Source organism: Patella vulgata, chromosome 9 (genome assembly GCF_932274485.2).
Source record: "Patella vulgata chromosome 9, xgPatVulg1.2, whole genome shotgun sequence".
Lineage (NCBI taxonomy): Eukaryota > Metazoa > Mollusca > Gastropoda > Patellidae > Patella > Patella vulgata.
This window is the reverse complement of record NC_065887.2, coordinates 5,822,746-5,844,500: the sequence shown is the minus strand read 5'-3', so window position 1 is coordinate 5,844,500 and position 21,755 is coordinate 5,822,746. Positions and strand designations below refer to the sequence as shown.

The following is a 21,755-nucleotide window of genomic DNA, read 5'->3' as shown; positions in this document are numbered from 1 at the left end:
CACTGGTAATCCCTTACATCAATCAGAACACGGGTTATATTACAAATCTTGCGTATCTTAGTGTGGTAAAGACAAATAAAATAAAAATTTTAATTATAAAAATACGAAACAAAATAGGATCTGTGGTTTACTCAGATTGGTTAGATGCAAATATGAGAAATGTGTGACCGAGACAGTTTTCCCTGTAATGTGGTTTCTTCTTATAATGAGTTTAAAAATTGAAAAATAAAAAAAAAACATATCCCCCAAATAATGATCTGTAGATGAGTTCCTAAAATGAACTATAGGGCCTAGTATGAAGCCACCCAATCTGTTTCACAGAGGATTACGAACGTATTCTAATATCTCTGTAAAAGATGACTACCTTCAACACGCGACGTTTGTTCTTTAACTAAAATAGGGATCACGGTGGCTAAGTGGGTCGGGTGTTCGATCCCTGCATTGGCCGAGAAAATTCATCCAGATTTTCCGGCGTGGTTCCCCCTTGTCAGTGGTGCAAGAACAGCTGTCTAGTCATTCGGGTGAGACGAAAAACCGAGGTCCCGTGTACACATTGGCGTGCACGTAAAAGATCCCTTGACAGTTGGAATTCGATATAAGACGATTAAGAGTTGGCCGTAGTGCCGCTGCCCGGGCACAATTTCATTCATGAGTCATAATCATAGCACAGTATGGCGTATGCCCGTCTAATTCATTAGCCCAGGTTAGGAGCAGAACAGTATAGGACGTTAAACCCCATTTCATTTCATTTCATTTCTCTAAAATCAAAAGCAAAAAAAAGGATTTTACTGTTTTTTAAACTATGGGAGGTAACTCCATTTAGAATGTCGTTATGTATATACGTATGAAAAGTTACAGAGTTATCCATTAGGAACATATTTTAAAGTTCTAACATTAGAAATGTCGTTCTAATGCTGATAATACTGTAATTATTTGCAAACCTCAATTTATTTATATAAACAACCCTTTAAATTTCACGACTATCGAGCCTGGGAATGTGACCATACCTTTTGGACCTTCTTTCGAAAGAAGTCCAATTTTAAACCGGTTTCAGTTTTGTACTAAATCTTTAATGAAACTGAAACCGGTTCCATTAATAAATTGGACAATGGCGACTGTCTGAAGAAAATTCCCGCTTTTCGCAACAAACACTGGATATTATCATTTTGACAGTAGAGATAACTTGGTCCACACAATAGTCCAAAGGTTAATTTCTTAGATATCTGTTTCTTTACAATAAAATAATTCCCTTTTACACCCAACTGAAATAGATTAAAGAAGCTAAATCGCTAATATTTTGGACCTGGAGAGTGGAGATATTGACAAGAATTTGAAGAAATGAATTATCACAACGCATATTATAGATCTAATAATAATGTAATCTGAATGTATAATATGTAACAGGCAATGCCTGCAATGCCTGAGTAGAGCGAAGCTAATTATTGTCAAATATAAAACCTTCATAATTAATTTTCTCGAGTGATACAAACAATGTTAAATAATTTAGTTTTTCAAAATTGATTTTTATTTAGATCTAAATTTTATACATTAACTTTTTTTTTAAAAAAAAGAACAAAGTGTGAGAATTATTTTCATTGACGTAAAAAAATATGTGACGTCATTGATTAGACGCGTCATAGAAATAGTTCTATGAGGCGCGTTATCTCGCTTGGACGAGATTTGGTGTGTAGAATTATTTTTGTTAGTTACGTGATCTCGTTTGGTCGAGATTTGGTAAGTTGACATGCGCATTGCCTGTTTTCCCCAGTGTATCCGGTTCCTGTCTGAATTTTTTTTTAATCAACAGTCTGTGGGTGACATTTTCAATTACGCTCCTGTGTTACCGGAAAAGAGCTTTGCTCAAGCACCGCGCTTCGCTCTATATAAACTGTTCTTTCTTGTCCCTTGTTACAAATGACGCTGAAACGCATTATGGTACACGATTCGTGTACCAATGGTAAAATGTTTATTTTGTCTTAAATATTTATATTGGATATCAGAAATCTATCTTTTCCCGACAAGATCGCAACATTAATGTTGATTTAAATTGTCAAATAATTTGTGTTTTAACAGTGTGAAAGACTTTTGATGATATTGAGTTTTAGAGACTTAGCTATTTTAAGCTTTCCATTTTTAGTTTATGCCCATCAGATTACTTAGATCACAATAATAATGAATAAATACATTTTCTTAAAAGTTACATAGGTCAAGGTACATATCATCTTGTGAATATACATTTTTATACGCCCACGTGGAAATGTGGTTGTATATTGCAGTCGCCCCCGTCCGTCCATCTGTCGGTCCGTCCGTCTATCCATCGTCCACAATTTCTTGTGAACACTCTACAGACTACATTTATCATCTGATTGTTTTGAAATTGATATATGTTGTTTGCATTAGTGAGATGAAGAAGCCTATTTAATTTCAATAACTTCCGTTAATTTTTCTGGAGTTATGGCCCTTGTTTCACTTTGTTGCACCTTGTGAACGCTCTAACGACAAAAGTTATCAACCGATTTGTATGAAATTTATATGCACCATTTAAATTAGTAAAACAAAGAATTCTATTGAATTTCAGCAATTTCCGTTAATTACATCTAGTTTAAAAATAACATTGTCGGCGACATCAGGTTAAAGGAAGCGGGAGTTAAATACATACACTTATTCTACCACACACACACAACACTAAACTCATTGAGATAAATCTTAACAGTTTCGCTAGACCTACGACCTACTCTTATTTTGAATTCTGACAGTCAAGGGTTTGTTTATGTGTAGTTTACACTTGACATCAGTCTTTCATACCATTCTAATGACCAGGCACTGTGACATCCTATAGAATGAGGCTTCAGTTTCACAAAGCATTCTCAGACTTAAGTATTGAGAAATGTCTTTGATCCAGAAACACAAAAATTTGCACATAATTTCTTATTGATATATTAAAACAACCAAAAAATTTATATAGGACTATACAGTATGTATTTAGTTAAAATAAGGCGAACAATTTTCAGTAAATTTTTAACTTTTGTGTAACTGGGATCTGATTACATATTAACTAAGAACTGATATCCATCCTGATCGTCAGTAGGCCTATATGTATATTACTCAGTCAATCAATTTTTAGAAAATATAGGACCCAAAATTAAAATTTTTTAGAGCACAAAACTGTTTTTCTTTTTCCAGCATTTGATTAAATAGAATTAATAAGTTAGATCTACCAAGAAAAAAAAAAAAAAATGTCTACACCCACAGATAATTTACGAAGTTCTGCTCAGAAAGCAGCTGCTGCTCTCGCTGCCACTGCCTTGGCATCTACCATTAAAGAAGAAAATAATCCTGTCATTGATTGGAAGAAAACGGTCAGATCAGAATATATGAAATTACGTCAGCTGCGAAGATTTAAAAGATCAGAAGAAGTAAAGGTTTGTTTCATTCTAATTTCATTAGATGAAGGCAGCCACAATGTCTCAGTGGTATACGATGGTCCAATCGACTAGGGGGGATGGAATGCCAATGGCCAAATTGGTTTGATGCGTGCATGTTAGATCACAAGGACTGTCATCGAGTCCAGTGGCGTGGTTTCGATTACCCTGCTTGGACGTGACAAGGATTAGGGTTGCCTGTTGCTAAAGACCCCTCAACTCAAAAGATTTATTGAAATAAAATTGAAATGTCTGTTAGTCCCAAAATGACCTACTTTGTGTCAGGTGGACCTTAAGCCTCTCTCTCTCTCTCTCTCTCTCTCTCTCTCTGGTGTAGGAGGATGGCCAAATGCTAGGTGTGAGCATTAAATCATAAGGTCAAGGTCTGTCATTGAGTTAAGTGGCGTTGTTTCTATTCCCTGCAGCAGTTGAAATTTGATATACGTCCAAGAGTAGGCCACAGCGCCACTGTCCAAACAGAATTTGCCTCATTGCCCCTTCAAGGCAGAACAGTAGGACGTTAAACCCCATTTCATTAAAGCGGATGGCCGAATGGTCTAAAGTGTGTGCTTTTGGTCAAAAGCTTGTATGTGACAAGGAGTAGGGTAGCCTGTCTTTACCGTGTGGCTCTTCTCAGGGTCCTTTCCTTCGGGTTTCCTACCACTGCATAAAGAAAGATCCCTACGCACAAGCTAATTACTGAATCCCGGTTTGGCCCGGGCCTAGCTAAATTGTATTGCATTTAAGGTTGTTTTTTCTTTACACAATAAAATAACGATTTGTTTAACTTTTTGTTTATCGTATTTTAGACAGCATGGACAGCCAATAGAAAACATATTGATGAACAACTGGAGAAGCTCTCGTCTTTCTTAAACGATCAACCACAAAATCAATCTCTTAGAGTTCGAGAAACATTTAGTAGTATCCCTGTCACCAGAAAGGTTTGTATTCTGTACAAAGTTGTGCTGTTTAAGTAGGAGTTTCTGTAATTACTGTTTAGTTTCAAACCATATTTGACCCACGGTGGCCAGGTGGTTAAGACGCTGGCTCGCTAGCCTGGAGGTCGGGTGTTCGATCCCGGCATTGGCCAAGAAAGTTCATCCAGATTTTCCGACGTGGTTTCTCCTTGTAAGTGGTACAGAACGGAGGGCCTGACAAGGACAGCTGTCTAGAACTTCGAATGAGACGAAAAACCGAGGTCTCGTGATTGAATTCCCTGGCAGTTGGAATTCGATATAAGAGCAGGGGATAGTGCCGCTGCCCGGGCAAAATTTCCCTCATAGCACACTGTATGGCGTATGCCCGTCTTCATTAGCCCAGTATAGGAGCAGAACAGTAGGACGTTAAACCCCATTTCATTTCATTTCATTTCATTTCATATTTGACCAATCTGATTAAAATACAGATCTATATTTCGTTTCGTTACAAGTTTTTAAACAAAGATTTGATATTGAATGAATGTGAAAGAAATTAGTGCTAAATACACAAGATTAAATGATACCCTGGTTACAGTGTTAATGCCCTTGTATTATTTTCTAGTGTGAGGTTATAAACAAGATGAATATGCCGAATCAGACAGTACCGTTACGAGTGATGAATGCACTAAAGATGATACCAACTATGTACTGTTGGGCACCGCTACATCAAAATTTTATGGTAAGGTTTTGTTTCTCTACAATAGGAGCTGTAGTGGTCAATAGTATCTGTAGGAGGACTGCACCACACACAGACAATTACACAAGACAAACCTACGGACATGATACACATAACAGACACCACAAACAACAAACGCAATAGATCTGGGGTTAGCCATAATCGTCCACTGCGCTGTACGGTCCCGGGCGTGTAGTGATACAGACTTCATTAAAAATGAAGGAAAAGTTATTGTGTGACAGATCCCTTCGTAAATGTTTTGTTTGCGAAGAAGAATATGCACATCGTAAGGTTATTCACCATAAATATATATATGAAAATATAAGTTTTACTTGTAATTAGGGGAGCCACGTTCGGTCCAAGTGTTGGCAGAGAAAGTAACGGAGGATTTTCTACTGTGGTTTCAATCCTGGTGTTGCAGGACCTGGCAAGGAATAATATCTGGTAGTTTGGATGGGACCAAAACCGAGGTGTCCACGTTGGTGTGCATGTGAAAGAACCTTTGACAGTCCAAGCAAAATTCCCCCCATAGCACACTGTATGGTGTATGCTCGTCTTCATTAACCAGGTCGGGGCAGAACAGTAGGACGTTAAACCCCATTTCATTCACATGTATTTTATCACCTGTATTTTATCACCTGTATTTTATCACCTGTATCACAGTAGGACGTTAAACCCCATTTCATTCACCTGTATTTTATCACCTGTGATCTTTAAATCTGTTGTATCATCAGGTCGAAGATGAAACAGTTCTACACAACATACCATATATGGGAGACGATATTCTTGATAAAGACTGTTCTTTCATTGAAGAATTGTTAAAAAATTACGAAGGAAAAGTTCACGGAGAAAGACAATCCAATTTTATGAGTGATGATTTATTTGTGGAACTTGTGACCAATCTTCATGCTAATTATCCACATATTGACGACCAAGGCTATAAAATAGACGGTAGGTAACAACAACCAGTATGAGGATACCATGAACCGAGTATGACATAATCGCCACAATCGTGGAATTTTGTTATAATAAATAGAACATTAATGACATAAATTTGAATACCGAACGGGCATCAAATATGAAAAATAACGAGATGCACCTGTTTTTTTTATTAGTATGAATTTGAATATTTTGTTGACACATGATTTTTAATTGTGGTCTGAAACCGCCTTCTTGAATAACCATAAGAGTTATGCCTAACACTGAATTGAAGTCTATCACAATACATGTACTCAGGTTGTGCTGTTTTAGCAGGAGTTTTTGTATTTAATGTCTAGTGTCAAACCATTGTTGGCAAATTGTTCAAATCACCAAACAATATTGGGTTCCTACTGTCGCGTAGTTTAAAATGGACCGTCTAGATTAGATAATAAAGGCCCACTGCACTTACGGATGCAAAGAGGATGTAAAACGGGGAAAAAACGTGCCCTCCGTTTGAAAACGCCATGCATCGGTTGTGTACTCATTGCATACGTGTTTCATACGCTCTATCCATCGAGCATCCGTTCACTTTGATTTCATCCCCGCAAAAAGTTTTGAGCTGCACAAAACTTTTATAACGGATGAACTTTCTGCCGTGTACGATGTAAATGCGCGACATATACGAGCACCAAACGTTCCATGTCCGTTATCATCCGTTAAACGTCCACTGTATCCTCTCTGCATCCTCTGGGCATCCTCGCTACTGACATCTTCTCCAGCTGAAAACGGAAAGAGGGAGGAAAGATAAGGTACATGGAATGTCTATACATCCGCTTTCATCTGCTAGACTTCCGATGAACATCCATTTAACATCCCTGCTACATACTTCCCACGTTCGTTTTTTTCCGTTCAGTTTTCGCAAATTTTCGTCAATTTTGTCCATTTCTGAAGCGGATGAAAACAGATGGAGTCATCCCCAAAAGTTTGCTCGTCCACTGTGTCCTTTTTGCATACGTTTTGTGTCCATCGGCAACTGGGACCGGGCCTTAAGTGTTGGGTTTACAACTGTTTACTTTCTCTACCAGTGTTGAGTAATTAGCAAACTAATTACACTGTAACCCAGGTATTGTTTAATTTTGTGTATTTAGCACTAATTTCTTTCACATTCATTCAATATCAAATATTTGTTTGAAAATTTGTAAAAATCGTTTAAAATCACCAAAAATTATCTAATTTGTACTTGTGTCCAGTTTAGAGCTGACTGTCTAATTTTGATAATGATTGTCCAATTTACAAGTATTAAATTTCTGGATCACTGTTAAAAAAATTAATCATTATACATCAATAATCAATTGGGTTGTTTATTTTTTAACAGTGATTGAGAAATCAAACACTTGTAAATTGGATACTCATCAAAATTGCATGGTCAGCTTTAAACTGGACACAAGTACAAATTAGATGATTTTAAACGATTTTTACAAACATTTTAATTAAAGATTCGATATTTAATGAATGGGAAAGAAATTAGTGCTAAATACACAAAGTTAAACAATACCTGGGTTAAGTGTTAATTACTCAACTCCACTCATTTGATGAGTAATTGTCCAAGGCATGTCGAACGTACTACATACACAAGATTACAGTGATATTTGATATGTTTTTGTGGGTTTTTTAGATGATGATAAATTGATACCTCTGCCAAAAGATAATTGTGTACAAGACGTTATATTTGAATCTATTTCCGAATTATGTCCAGAAAAAGGAAGCCCGGAAGAATTGAAAGAAAAGTAAGCTATTGTAGTACTCTTTTTCCCTTGTGCATGATTTATGATATGTGACCCGCTCCAACGAAACCAGGCGTTTGTCGTACAACTTCATTTTGTACTATGGGCACAAAAGCATAAACTGTATGCCTTCTTGTTGCTGTGAATGATTCGAACTCCAGATGATACAACAAATTTAAAAAGAGTTGCTTTGTTGGAAAGCTTAGGCTGTGGACTATTCAAATATGCTGCCAGCTCTATTTTTATAAGAATGATCAAGAGATTGGTTTTGTGGGAGCAGCGCACATATTTTCTTATTGTAAGGGGGAGCCATGGTGCCTAGGTGGGTAAGATTTTGGCTCGCTAGCCTGAAGGTCGCGTGTTGCATCCCGCTTTTGGCCGGCATGCGTTGTTCCTCGTGTCAATGGTGCAGGAAAGAGAGTCTGACAAGGGGCAATAAAGCCATTTGGATGGGATGGAAAACCAAGTTCCTGTGTACACATTGGCGTGCGTGTAAGAAAAAACTTGACAGTTGGAATTCAATATAAGGGTAGCCATAGCGCAGCTATACGGCCAGAATTACACTCATAGCTCACATGTATGTCCATCTTTATTAGTCCAGTGCAGAACAGTAAGACATCAAACCCCATTTCATTTCGGTTCATTGTATTTTGTTTCGTCTTTCAATTTATCATACCTTGGTAAAGATTGTATCTTTTTGCACAGTGATAGAATTCACTGTCTATTAGGTTGAAATTATGCTACATTTCTCAGAAAGGAATTTTAACCAGGAGAGTAATTGGGTAGAAGTTTTAGTCAAGAAACAGACTCCAATTTGTGAAAGAATACCCATTATAAGGGTGGTCATGAATGAACAGTCCACAAAAAACATTGTTTCAAACAATTTGAACCACAACATTAAACCAATATGAATAAAAATATTTTTTGCTTTTGTTTTCAGATATCGAGAACTAAATGAAATTAGCGATCCAAATATTCTACCTCCAGAATGTACGCCTAATATAGATGGACCAAACGCCAAGTCAGTACCCCGAGAACAGACCTTACACTCGTTTCATACTCTCTTCTGTAGAAGATGTTTTAAATACGACTGTTTCCTTCATCGTAAGTAGGCATGTGCATGATTTCACATGGTCTGTCATTATTTTGAATTTGAGGAATTCTTGTCTCTGATAGTGATACAAGTGCTATGTGTCACTACAACTCAGCTATCATGTACATTAGTTGTGCTGTTTTAGTGGCGAGAGAGAGAAAACACAAATTATCTCATTTCAGAACTAACACACAGTTGGATCAATTATATTTCAATAATTCATTTACACCTAGACTGGGAAGAACCCATAGGACCAGAGAAAATCCACGAGGTTGGACAGGCGACCCTACTCCTTGTCACCTACAAGTGGAGAATGGAAACCACTAGACACACCAAATCCCCTGTTTTAGTGGGGAGTTTCTGTATTTAGAGATGCGTTATTTAACAGCTAAATCTGCTTGATGCAGCATATAGTATTACTTGTAGTGGAAACTTACGGCTGGACCCTGGATCCATTCACTGTATCTGATATTTGTTGTTTATTTCTTGCAATGTCTGTAGTTTATCATGTCTAAAGGTTTGTCTTGTCCATTTTGCGTTGCGTGCAGTGCGGTCCTCCTGCACTTACTATTACAGGCATGTAGAGGAGAGTTTCGAAACATTTCCAAAATGTGGACCTCCATAATTTATGTTGTAGAGGCTATTACACAGTTCCTAGATAATTTTTAAAGATTTGTTAAATGTAGGCAAAGAGGGTGGAGACACTTTTGATCTAAGTCTTATTGTTGAGCCATCCATCGCAAAAGTTCTTTGTCACTATTGGGATCCCTACTCGCCACATATAGAGTTCAAATTTTAATATTCTGGAGCTTTATTTTTCAGCGTATCATCCAACACCAAGCATGCTAACGAGAAAAATGTCTGATAAAAAACAGGAGAATGAGCCGTGTGGTGTGGAATGTTTTCTACATATGGTTGATGTTCAGGTGAAATACATTCTTTCTAGGATCTAGTATATATACTGCCAGCGAGGACAACTGCCGGCAGAATAATTGCCATTGACAACAGCTGCCAAGTATCATTTAATCTTGTACATTTAGTTTTAATTTCATTCAATGTCAAAACGTTAGTTGAAAATTCGTAAAAATCTTTTAAAATCACCAAAAATCATTGAATTTGTACTTGTGTCGTTTATAGCTGATCATTCAATTTTGATAATGAACGTCCAATTTACAAGTGTTTAAAATCAGTTCCGCCTACACAATTAGCTGGTACAAATTGTAACACCCAAGTCGGTTAGCCCTTCAGCGTTCACCAGGGGTGTCGAACTTATTTCAATTCAGGGGTCACATGATCTAAAATTTTACATCAAGTGGGTCGGAGATAAAGTCAAACGTCCTTGAACTTTACTGAATTCTAAAAACAAAGCCAAACGTTTTTGACAGGTTTCCAAATTGCCAGGATATAATATTGAACACAACATTTTCTTGTATTACATACAACTTAGATATCTATGACATACAGTACAGACGTCAGAGTTTTACTGAAACTAGAAAACAATAATAAATGATTTCCACCACTAGTTTCTAAGAATTATTGACACATCAGTTAGTTGAAATTTGTTCCACGGGCTACATTTACACCCTTGGTGGGCCAGATCTGGCCTGAGGGCTGCCTGTTTCACACCCCTGGCCTACACAATCTCGTAGTACTAAAACAAACATGTAAGAAATTAAGGAAATTTATCGAGGAATGCCGATAAAATACAAAATATGACACAATGTTAAACAATTCCTGACATGGATATTTCAGCAGCAGCAAAAGAATCAAAAAGAGGCTATGGAGGAGAAGAACAAAGTGGACGACGCCGAAGATAGTAACGAATCTACGAAAGCATCATCTGGTGGGAGGTATGGTAGAAAACGTAAAACAAATGGTTGTGTTAGTAGTGGTGAAGATAGCGAAAAAAGTAACGATGCTGTTGGTATGTTCTCCATGTCATTTTTTTTATTCTCTTTGGGGGAGGGGGAGGGGAAGGCCTGGCTCTGTGCTTAAGGCACTGGCTCACTAACCAAAAAATGAAATGAGAGGGAGATTGGGGTTTAACGTCCACTCGACACAAACTAGGTCATTTCGGGACTAACATATGGTTCAATTTTATTTCTTAAGCTGTGGGAGGAAACCCACGAGGTTGGACAGGTGACCTTACCTTTTGTCATGTGCAAGCAGGCAATCAAAACTACTCCTCTTGACTTTCTCGTCTTCTCCCACTAAAATAGCACAACTACATGATACCCGAGTTGTAGTGACACATAGCGCTATCAGAGACAGAAATTCCTTAAATTCAAAACAATTATTATACACAAATTCCACCAATCAAGCAAGATGTCTGAAGAGAGTTGTCACACAATTTTTTATATTGAATTCCAACTGCAAAGGGGTCTTTTAAGTGCACTCCAGCATGTACGTAGGACCTCATTTTTTCACCCTTCCGAATTACTAGACAACTGTCCTTGCCAGGCCCTCCACCCTGCACCACTGACAAGATGAAACCATGTTGGAAAATGTTGATGAACTTTCTAGACCAAAACCTCCCAGGCCTAAACACCAGGGTTAAATAAACAGATCACAATTCTATGGAATACAATTACAAAGTACAGGGAATAACATTTTAGTGTTGAAAAAATTCTGTCTGCACCTGATCAAAATATCTTGTAAATAGTGTAGCAAGTAACTCAAGGAGTACTGGTAGTCAGTGCAGAAAACCACCATTAATTATTGTTTATTTAAGCTTGCATGTCAGTATGGCAAGCCTGTAAAAATTGTGTGACAACTCTCTTCAGACATCTTGCTTCTTCTTCTGCAGTGTCACAAGAATTGCAATAATTAGAGAAGCACTGTTAACCAACAGTATGAATCTGCTACTTGGTCCAACTCTGGTTAAAGTTCACTGATATTTTAATGTTATAAATTAATTTATAACAAACAACAAAAAACTATATCTAATCAATCATACTGTGATAGTTTGTTCATATTATGATTTAAAAAATTAAATGATTTCTTATAAAATAAACAATCAGCAGTTCTTTAATCATGAAGTCACTGACCAATGAACTGTCGGATTATCCCAAGAATAATGAAAGCATAAGTACTTTTGCTTAAAGATTTAATTTTAAGATATTTTGCTTAAAGACTTAATTGTAGGAGATATTTGATTTCAATTTTATTTTTAAGTTGTTAAAGAAAAAAAAAAAAAAAAATTTAAAATGTTTGATATAGTGACTCCAAAACCTGCAATTTGCCAATGTACAGAGTTGTCTCCCTTATTTGAAAATCTGATAAACCATTATTTAACTTTACAGGAAGCATACTTGTTTTAGATGCCTATTGTAGCTGATTGTGTATGTCTCCCTTGTCTGTTGAAAATCTTTCTCTTAATTTTTTAACTTTATAAGAAGTATATTTTTTAAAATGTCTATTTTGATGTTGAAATAATATTTCGGGTGTCAGTGCTGGATTAAGGCTCTGCTGGCCCTAAGGCACATTTTGATAGGTGGCCTGAAAATACAGATATGTTGGGCTCATTGACAAAAGGAATTAAGTTAAATTTAGCAACAGAAAATTTATTACAAACAAATTCAGAACATTGACAGTACTGTATTTACTATAAGTAGCCTACATATTCCCATTCACTGCCTAGCTAGATTACGACAAACGCGTAGATGAAGAAGGATGCAATTTATTTACATCAAAAATAAAGGCAAGCATTTTTGTCTCCACCTGATAATTATCAAAAAAGTTTTACTTTATTATTTTGTGACCTGGATCTTTGGCTGGCCCTAAGGCACGTGCCTTATTTGCCTTATGGTTAATCCAACACTGTCGGGTGAGGAAGCAGCCATTTGATCCTGTATGCCTCCCTTGTCCATTTACAATCTTTCTCTTGATATTTTAACTTTGCAAAAAGTATATATATTTTTTTTAAAATGTCTATTGTAGATGTTGAAATAAAATTTCCTGTGAGGAAGCAGCCAGCTGATCCTGTATGGAACGGTGCCGAGGAGTCGCTGTTCCGAGTTTTACACGATATGTATCGTAATAATTATTGTGCTATTTCTAAAATAATCGGCACAAAGGAATGCAAGCAGGTGAGTTTGCTCGATGCTATTAATTCTCTATTTATAATCCCAAATTTCGTGTGGTAGAATAATGTTGTCACCAATGTCCGTTTATTTGACTTGTAGAGGTACTGTATCAAAATTCTGTCACGATTTAGATTTGTTTGCAGATTTGTTTGTTTCTAGGTTTTTTACTATTTATGAATTTGTTATTATTTCAAAATTCATAATTTTTCTGTTTTTTGAACGTTTATGAATTGGCTATTATTTGAAGGTTTATGAATTTGTTATTATTAGAAGGTTTATGAATTGCTATTATTTGAACATTTAAGAATCTGCAATTATTTGAAGGTTATTATTTATGAATTTGCTGTTTTTATTTGAAGTTTTATGAATTTTCTGTTTTTTGAAAGTTTGTGAATTTTGCTATTATTTGAAGGTTTATCAATTTGCTATTATTTGAAGGGTTATTGATTTGCTGTTATTTGAAAACTAATGAATTTGCTGTTATTTGAAGGTCTATACTATGAATTTGCTGTTATTTGAACGTTCACAAATTTGCTATTATTTGAATGTTTATGAATTTGCTATAATTTGAAGGTTTATGAATTTGCTATAATTTGAAGGTTTATGAATTTGCCTTTATTTAAACATTTATGAATTTGCTATTATTTGAATGTTTATGGTTTATCAATTTATTTTTTGAAGGTGTATGAATTTGCTATAAAGGAAGAAGCTCACATGCCAGATTTTAATGAAGAAAGAATACAAACTCCACCACGAAAGAAGAAGAAGAAACAAAAGTAAGAACAGATCAGGAGACATGCTCACTAGATTTATTCACATTATACTAGATTAAGTTATGCCTGTAGGTGTTTTAAAACATGTTATATATGAATAAACCTTGAAGTCAGTATATATCCATACAAGGCAAGCAACTCCAAAAAATAAGGTCGGTCATTGAGTCAAGTGGTGTTGTTTAGATTCCCCGCTTTTACATGACAAGAAGTAGGGTCGCCTGTCCAACCTAGTGGGTTTTCACCGGGTTCCCCGGTTTCCTCCTACTGCTAAAGATCCCAACGAGCAAGCGAATTATTAAAATAAAACTGAACCATATGTTAGTCCCGAAATGAGCTAGTTTGTGTTGAGTCAAGTGACATTTCGATTTCCCTCTTTTACATGACAAGAAGGGTCACCTGTCCAACCTCATGGTTTTTCTCCAGGTTCTCCAGCTTCCTCCTACGACTAAAGATCCCTATGCGCAAGGGAATTATTGAAATAAAACTAAACTATGTTAGTCCCAAAATGACCTAGTTTGTGTTGAGTAAACATTAAACATTTCAAATTGACTAAAATCAACTTAAAATTACAATGGTATAGACTTTTATACGCTCAGATGGAAATGTGGATGTATGTTACATTACCTGGCTAATCAGTCAACCGAGAAGTATTCAACACTTTTTTTTTTAATCCATTTTAGATTATGGTCAATGCACTGTCGTAAAATCCAGTTGAAGAAAGATGGCTCCCCGAATCCTGTGTATAATTACACACCATGTGACCACCCCGGACAGAGATGTGACGAATCATGTCCATGTATCATGGCACAAAACTTCTGTGAAAAATTCTGTCAGTGTAGCAGTGACTGTAAGTTTATCTCGTTTACAGGAGCCAAGGTGGCTCAGTGAGTAGGAAATTGGTTCGCTGACCTGGATGTACCATGTTCCATCCAATCCCTTAACCGAGAAAGTTTAGCAAGATATTCCAGCATGTTTCCCCTTTGTCAGTTGTGCAGGACGAAGGGCCTGACAAGGAACAACAGATGCGATGAAAAACTGAGGTCCTGTGCATGTAAAATATCCCTTGGCAGCTTGACTTTTGATAAAAGAGTAGACCAGAGCGAGGGTGTCCGGGCAAAATTTCCCTCATAGCACACTGTATGGCATATGCCTGTCTTCATTAGCCCAGTCAGAGCACAACAGTAGGATGTTAAACCCCATTTCATTTCATGTATTGCAGGTCAGGATCGATTTTTAGGTTGTTGTGCAGCTGTCCGGACAAAATTTCCATCATAGGACACTGTATGGCATATGCCCATGTTCATTAACCCAGTCGGAGTAGAACAGTAGGACATTTAAACCCCATTTTATTTCATATATTGCAGGTCAGAATCGATTTCCAGGTTGTCGATGTAAAGCACAATGTAATACCAAACAGTGTCCATGTTTTCTAGCTGTTAGAGAATGTGATCCAGACCTTTGTCAAACATGTGGAGCAGGTAAGAAGAAATTAATATAGTTCTATTTAAATTTCTAGTTGTTCCGATGGGACACCCCCAAAAAAAACAAGATGACATAATTTTAGTGAGCAGTTAATTAGGCCAGGAAAATGTTTTTGTAATTTTCGTGTGAATTCAATTTGGTAAAAAATAAGATAACATCTGATTAAATGCAGGTGAAGATTAGCAGCTTCAACAATTGAGTGCCCCGCAGCTTTCTGGTCAGAATAATGACCTGTGTAGGCCTTCCCCTTAACGTTTTTGTCAGATGGCGAGAGGGCGGGGGTGGGGGGGTGTTATGGCTGAATGGTTAGCGTGTGCGCAATGTATCATAAGCTCTGTCACTGAGTCAACTGGCGTGGTTTCGTATCGCTGGTTGTACATGACAAACCTCTACAGACCCCTATGAATTATTGAAATAAAAATGAATCATATGTTAGTCCCAAAATGACCTAGTTTGTGTCGAGTGGAAGTTAAACCCCATCTCTTTTTTGTCAAATGTATGTCCTTTCAAATTCTTCAGATCAATTTGATACCCCCAAAATATCATGTAAAAACGTCAGTGTACAGAGAAGTCAGGGAAAGGTAAGTACAGCAAGAAGTGATGGAAAAACAGCTACTTATTTATTTGGGCGAGGTATCGAATAGTATTTTCTAAACGTAATATAAATATGGGAGGCAGATAATTACAGAAAAATAACAACAAATCATGAAACCATACATGACAGCAACAAGATCAACAGTGATAATCTGATTAGAACACAGATCCTATTTCGTTTCGTTTTTTAAAGATCAAAATTTCGTTTTACTTGTCTTTACTACACTAGGATCTGGAAGAGTTGTTATATAACTTATAACCCAGGTTCTGGATAATGTGAGGGATTAGCCAATGAAACGGTCTGTTACGGCTAGTTTTTGGCATGTGGTGCACAGAACTGTGGGTAACAGAAACATCAACGCTGATTGGTTAATCAAATGTCTGATGTCATGGGGTCAAAAGCCGCATGTATGACCTCTGACACGACCTTCCACTACAGCCGGTCAGATCTTCTTGTAGTGTTGGCCATTGAAAGGAAAAAGAATAAAAAAATATAGATCTGTACTGTAATCAGATTGAACAGTGATAATCGATTCCCCGCTTGAGAATTAAAAACAGATATTTTTAGATCCTTGTTACAGACATGCCAGATTGAACAATTTCCACTATCTTGCATTGTCAGATCTAGAAAAAAAAATCATGAAACAAGTTTATTGGTGAGATCTTGTATAAAACCAATTGTCCATTCTTCTACTATGTCTAATAATATATGGGTTATATTTAATTGATTAGGTTTTAATTAATAATATATATGTTTAAATTTTGTAGCATTTATTACTGGCTCCATCGGATGTTGCTGGTTGGGGAATATTTTTAAAAGAACCTGCAGAGAAAAATGAGTTTATATCGGAATATTGTGGAGAGGTAATGAATTTTATGATATATAAATAATTTGTAACCATGGTATTTAGAAATTAAACTAGAAATACACAGGACACAATTCTATGTAATAAAAGGAGGAGGGGGGGTGGCATTGAGTTAAGTGGCATGGTTTTGATTCCCCGCTTGTGTGTGACAAGGACTAGAGGCGCCTGTCCAACCTTGTAGGTTTTCTCTGGTTTTCTCCCACAGCTGAAAAAAAAAGTGAACCAAGTGTTAATCCCTAAATGACCAGTGGACATTAAACCTCTCTCTGTTTATTACTGAGCAATATTTGCTTGCTAAAGATTAGAAAATCCTAGTTGATTGTGTTCCAGTAATTGTGTTCCATAGAATTGTGTCCTGTGTATTCCATAAAATTGTGTCCTGTGTATTCCATAGAATTGTGTCTCCTGTATATTCCATACAATTGTACCCTGTGTATTCCATAAAATTGCGTATAAAAACTAAATGTATGTATGTTTTAAACATGAAAAACATGATCAAAACAGTGTCCCCCTTGTCAATGGTGCAGAAAAGATGGCCTGACAACGTATAGTTGTTCGAATGGGACAACAAAAAAACAAGGTTCTGTGTATACATTGGTGTGCACATTAAAGAAACCTTGGCAGTTGCAATTTAAGAGTAGGCCGTAGTGCCGCTGTCAGGGCAAAATTTCCCTCAATGCACACCGTTTGGCATATGCCGATCTTCATTAGCCCAGTCGAAGCAGAAAAGTAGGATGTTAAACCCAATTTCATTTCATTTCTTTGTTAGTTTTAAGCATTTTCTGTATTTCTAATGTTGTAGATAATTTCTCAAGATGAAGCGGATAGAAGAGGGAAAGTTTATGATAAATATATGTGTAGTTTCTTATTCAACTTAAATAATGGTACGTATTCTAGCATTTTGTACACAACAGATAACTATTAACTTGGGGAATAGATCTCTGCTGTGAATGGCCGCCATCAAAAATGAGTGTACTATTTTGTTATGTGGTTCTAACCAGTTTCACATCTTTCATGCGTGCAAAGACCAAATAAACATTTTCAATACTCAAAGTAATTTAAACACGGTTCAAAATTCATAAAGTATATCTAGTGTTTTCGACTAAAATCGTTAAATAATGTCGGTTAGTTATCTTTGTGTCTGTTTCACAAGCATTCTCAGCCTTAAATAAAGAATTTACTCAACTTCCAATCACTGTTTACGAGAGGGGGGTTGGATGGCCGAATGGTTAGCACGTGCGTGCTGTATCATAAAGCCTGTCATTGAGTCAACTGGTGTGGTTTCGAATCTGCGGTTGTACGTGACAAGGAGTAGGGTCGCTTGTCCAACCTCGATGGTTTTCTCCGGGTCCTCCGGTTTCCCCCCAATGCTAAAGACCCCTATGTGCAAGCGAATTATTGTAATAAAATTAAAACATATGTTAGTCCAGAAATGACCTGGTTTGTGTCGAGTGGACGTTTAACCTCATTTCTCTCTCTCTCTCTCTCTCTGTTTATGAGAAATATTTTTGATCCAGAAACACAAAACTTTGTACATACATGTAGTTTTTATCAGGGCGTTAGAATTATGAGAATAATTTTGAGTAAATTCTTAACTTAAGTCTGAGAAAGTTTTGTGAACTTGGGGCCTCATCTTATCTCAGGATTAACTCTGTTTACTCAGTAGGGGGATGGGCAAATGGTCTAAGGCCTGCCTGTCCAACCATGTGGGTTTCCTCCCACAGCTAAAGACCCCTACCATGCAAGCGAATTATTGATAAAAATTAAACAATATGTTAGTCCCAAAATGACCGAGTGGAGGTTAACTCTCTCGCTCTCTCTTTCCCCTCTCTCTCCTGTGTGGAGTGGAGGTTAACTCTCTCTCTCTCCCTCCTCTCTCTCTCTCTCATCTCTCTCTCTCTAAATGTGTAATAATAATAAATTTTTGTTTTTATCAGATTTTGTAGTTGATGCTACTAGAAAAGGAAATAAAATCCGTTTTGCCAACCATTCTATAAATCCTAATTGTTATGCCAAGGTGATGATGGTAAATGGTGATCATAGAATTGGTATATTTGCTAAACGATCGATACAGTCAGGAGAGGAATTATTCTTTGATTACAGGTATTTCTTCTTAATTATTTCTGTCTAGTCGTTAGGGTGGGACAAAAAGAAATTAAATGGGTTTTAACACCCTATTTTTCTTGGCTAATGAAAACAGTCATGCTAAGAGTGACATTTTGCCCAGACAGTGGCACTCAGTCGATTCTTTTATTGAATTCAAATGGAATACCCAGGTATCATTTAAGTAATGTATCACAATTCGCCTTCTCATGATTCGCATATTGAATCACAAGCCTCTGAATGTTTTTTTTTTATGATTCTTTTTTTTTTGTTGCCTCAGTAATTAACCTGTCACGCTTCATTAAACACCGTCTTTATTTTCATCCCATATGAATATCGTGCTATAAGACTTTTTTTATTTCTTTGACTTTGGCAGGACTAAAAATTCTCGCCATAAAAAATATATATTATTCATTTATCCTGTCATTTTCTTCGTAAATGTTGACCTGGTTATAAATCGCGATACAAATCATATTGTAACATGGACGGGAAATCTTCCTTTGTTCTTTTCGAGGAATAAGCAGATTGCTTTCCCTCTAGTAGACTAGCTGGAGCTTAACCTTGCAATAACTAGACATGTTCAATGTTATTGCACTCTTTTGCTGGTTTACACTAGTTTTAGTAGAAATCATATAGAGAATTGGGGTTGGTTTTCTGTGCAATAACAACAAGAATGTTGAGCAGGTGTCAATGTTACAAGTCATTTATAGCACGCTTCATTCATTAACAGGTTTAACACCTCAGCCTACGGCCTCTGGTTAAACCTGTTAACTCATGAAAGTCGTGCTATAAATATTACTTGTAGTACCTGAATAGCATTACGTATCGTATCTTGACTGCAGTTGCATTACCCAGCACTACTGGTTACATACAGAATTTATAATTTTTAGGTAATAAAAGGATGAAATGGTTAATATGTAATATATATTATTTTTATAAAATCTATTTTCAGATATGGACCGACAGAACAGCTGCGGTTTGTGGGAATAGAAAGAGATGCAGATATCCCATAGTAGAAACTATGACTTGTTGTCAATCATCCAACTCATCACATTATCATCTTCATCCGTCTTCGATCAGACAAAATGTCTAAACTGTTAACCATGGCTATCAATTCAAATATTTACATTATTCCTGTTTATACCATTGTCAACCTCAGTACTATTCCCATCGTCCATTATTTATTCACAATCCTAAACACAGATCAGAGATTTATAAAATCTGTGTTGTTGGAAATATCACTACAACTTGCATGGGGATCATGTAATTGTGCTGTTTTAGTGAGAGTTTCTATAGGAAAGTAGGAACACAATACTTTTTGAGGATTTTCAATGAATTTGAACAATTAGCCAACAATGGTTTGAAACTAAACATTAAATACAGAAACTCCTACTAAAACAACATAACTAAACGATACTCAAGTTGTAGGGTATCTTTATATGACAGTTTCATGTTATGAATTATTTTCATCATTTTAAATAGTTGTATCTCAAACCCTGCCTTGTTATAATAATGTAAGTGAACTAAAAATAAAATGAACAAATTTTTCTAATTTGTATGTTGTTTTCTTTTATTCGGATTGGAATTATTTAGCTGATTTTCAGATGGTTTTCTTTTAACCAGGTAGGACAAACTTTCAGTTTGTACATTTGCAGTGTTTTTGAAGAAGCAAGCAGGGACTTGAAGCACTCCAAAATGTTTTATATCTTATTTATTCACATGACAAGCCCATAATCAACTAGCTAGACCACCAGATGGCTTGGATATTAAGTGGGTTAGACCATCTGCACCATTTCATCAGTTTAAACTAGAAAATCTTCTTTTTAGATAGACGCTTTGCTTATTATTGTAGCCATGGCAATCAATACTAAGCTATTCTTGTCAAAACCTCAAAGATTGATAACTTCATTCAGATTAAAGTAATTTGATTGACATTTTTAACATATTCAATTTTCATTATCTATTTTTGGACTATTACAGCGAGTACTGTCCGCTCTTACATCAACCTTTACATTTTTAAGCCTTTTCCTTTAATAAATGTAATGTATGATGAAGGGGATATATAATCCAGGTTGGAAATGAATGAGCCAGAGACCAGAATTTCTGACTAACACATATGTCCTTAAAATGAACCATTTAAAGAAGAAATCTTTCACAATCTTGTATTTTCATATTAATGGCAGAGTATGCAAATGAAGACACACATTCATAAAGATGATTTCATGCTGCATTCATTGTAATTAGTCAAATTTATCGTTAAATATTTTGAGTTATTATCGTACACCATCAGATCAGCCACAGAGTCACCCATCGATCCATCTGTCTACGTACGTTGCACGAGTGGTTTTTATTATAAATTTTGTGAAAGTTCAACTTGCTCTGCCTCTGCAGGAAGTAAAACTTCAGCAGCATGCTCCATTCTCCATGATGTCATTCTCTCTGTACCAAATTCATTATGTAGTTTTTCAGATTTGGCTTTAGACTTGTTAATTTCTTTATTCATTCTGAAAATTAGGATAAACCAATCAAAACTTATGAAACAAATTGTGGCTCAGTGATTCAAACACTGGTTTTCTGACTTGGAGTTCTCAAGTCAATCTTGGATTTTCCTCGTCAGTGTCTAATCCAGTGGTTCTCAACCTTTTTTTGGCAACGGCACACCTTGGAACATATGACAAAATAGCGGTACACCTCACTAAATATATATGAAAAATATCTGAATTTTGCAAAATAAAAACATACAACCGTAGACACAGACTAGTCAAAGACACATAGAATGACTTAAACTAAATAAGGGAAAACACAGCTATGAACGTACCAGTAGACACCTGTGAATACTCCGTTGGGATCAAGTGGCTTATCGCATTTTCTTAATGTGCTGTTCAAAATTTTGCGGCACACTGGTTGAGAATCACTGGTCTAGTCGTTTAGATGGGGCAAAAACCTAGACCCTGTATGCACATTGGCCTGCACAAAGGA

At 36.3% G+C, this 21,755-nt stretch overlaps 1 protein-coding gene across 1 annotated transcript; it reads left to right on the top strand.

Moving 5' to 3' along the window:
* The first annotated feature begins 1,059 nt into the window (after nt 1-1,059).
* On the top strand, nt 1,060-20,328 carry LOC126832116 (histone-lysine N-methyltransferase EZH2). The gene is made up of 18 exons (XM_056103395.1): nt 1,060-1,206; nt 3,184-3,422; nt 4,232-4,363; nt 4,962-5,078; nt 5,810-6,026; nt 7,672-7,783; nt 8,721-8,884; nt 9,696-9,799; nt 10,626-10,797; nt 12,813-12,961; nt 13,640-13,734; nt 14,412-14,578; nt 15,096-15,209; nt 15,733-15,794; nt 16,576-16,671; nt 17,476-17,557; nt 18,611-18,776; nt 19,729-20,328. The coding sequence occupies exons 2-18, from the start codon at nt 3,237-3,239 to the stop codon at nt 19,787-19,789; spliced, it is 2,196 nt and encodes a 731-aa protein (XP_055959370.1). The 5' UTR covers nt 1,060-1,206; nt 3,184-3,236; the 3' UTR covers nt 19,790-20,328.
* Nucleotides 20,329-21,755: the final 1,427 nt, after the last annotated feature.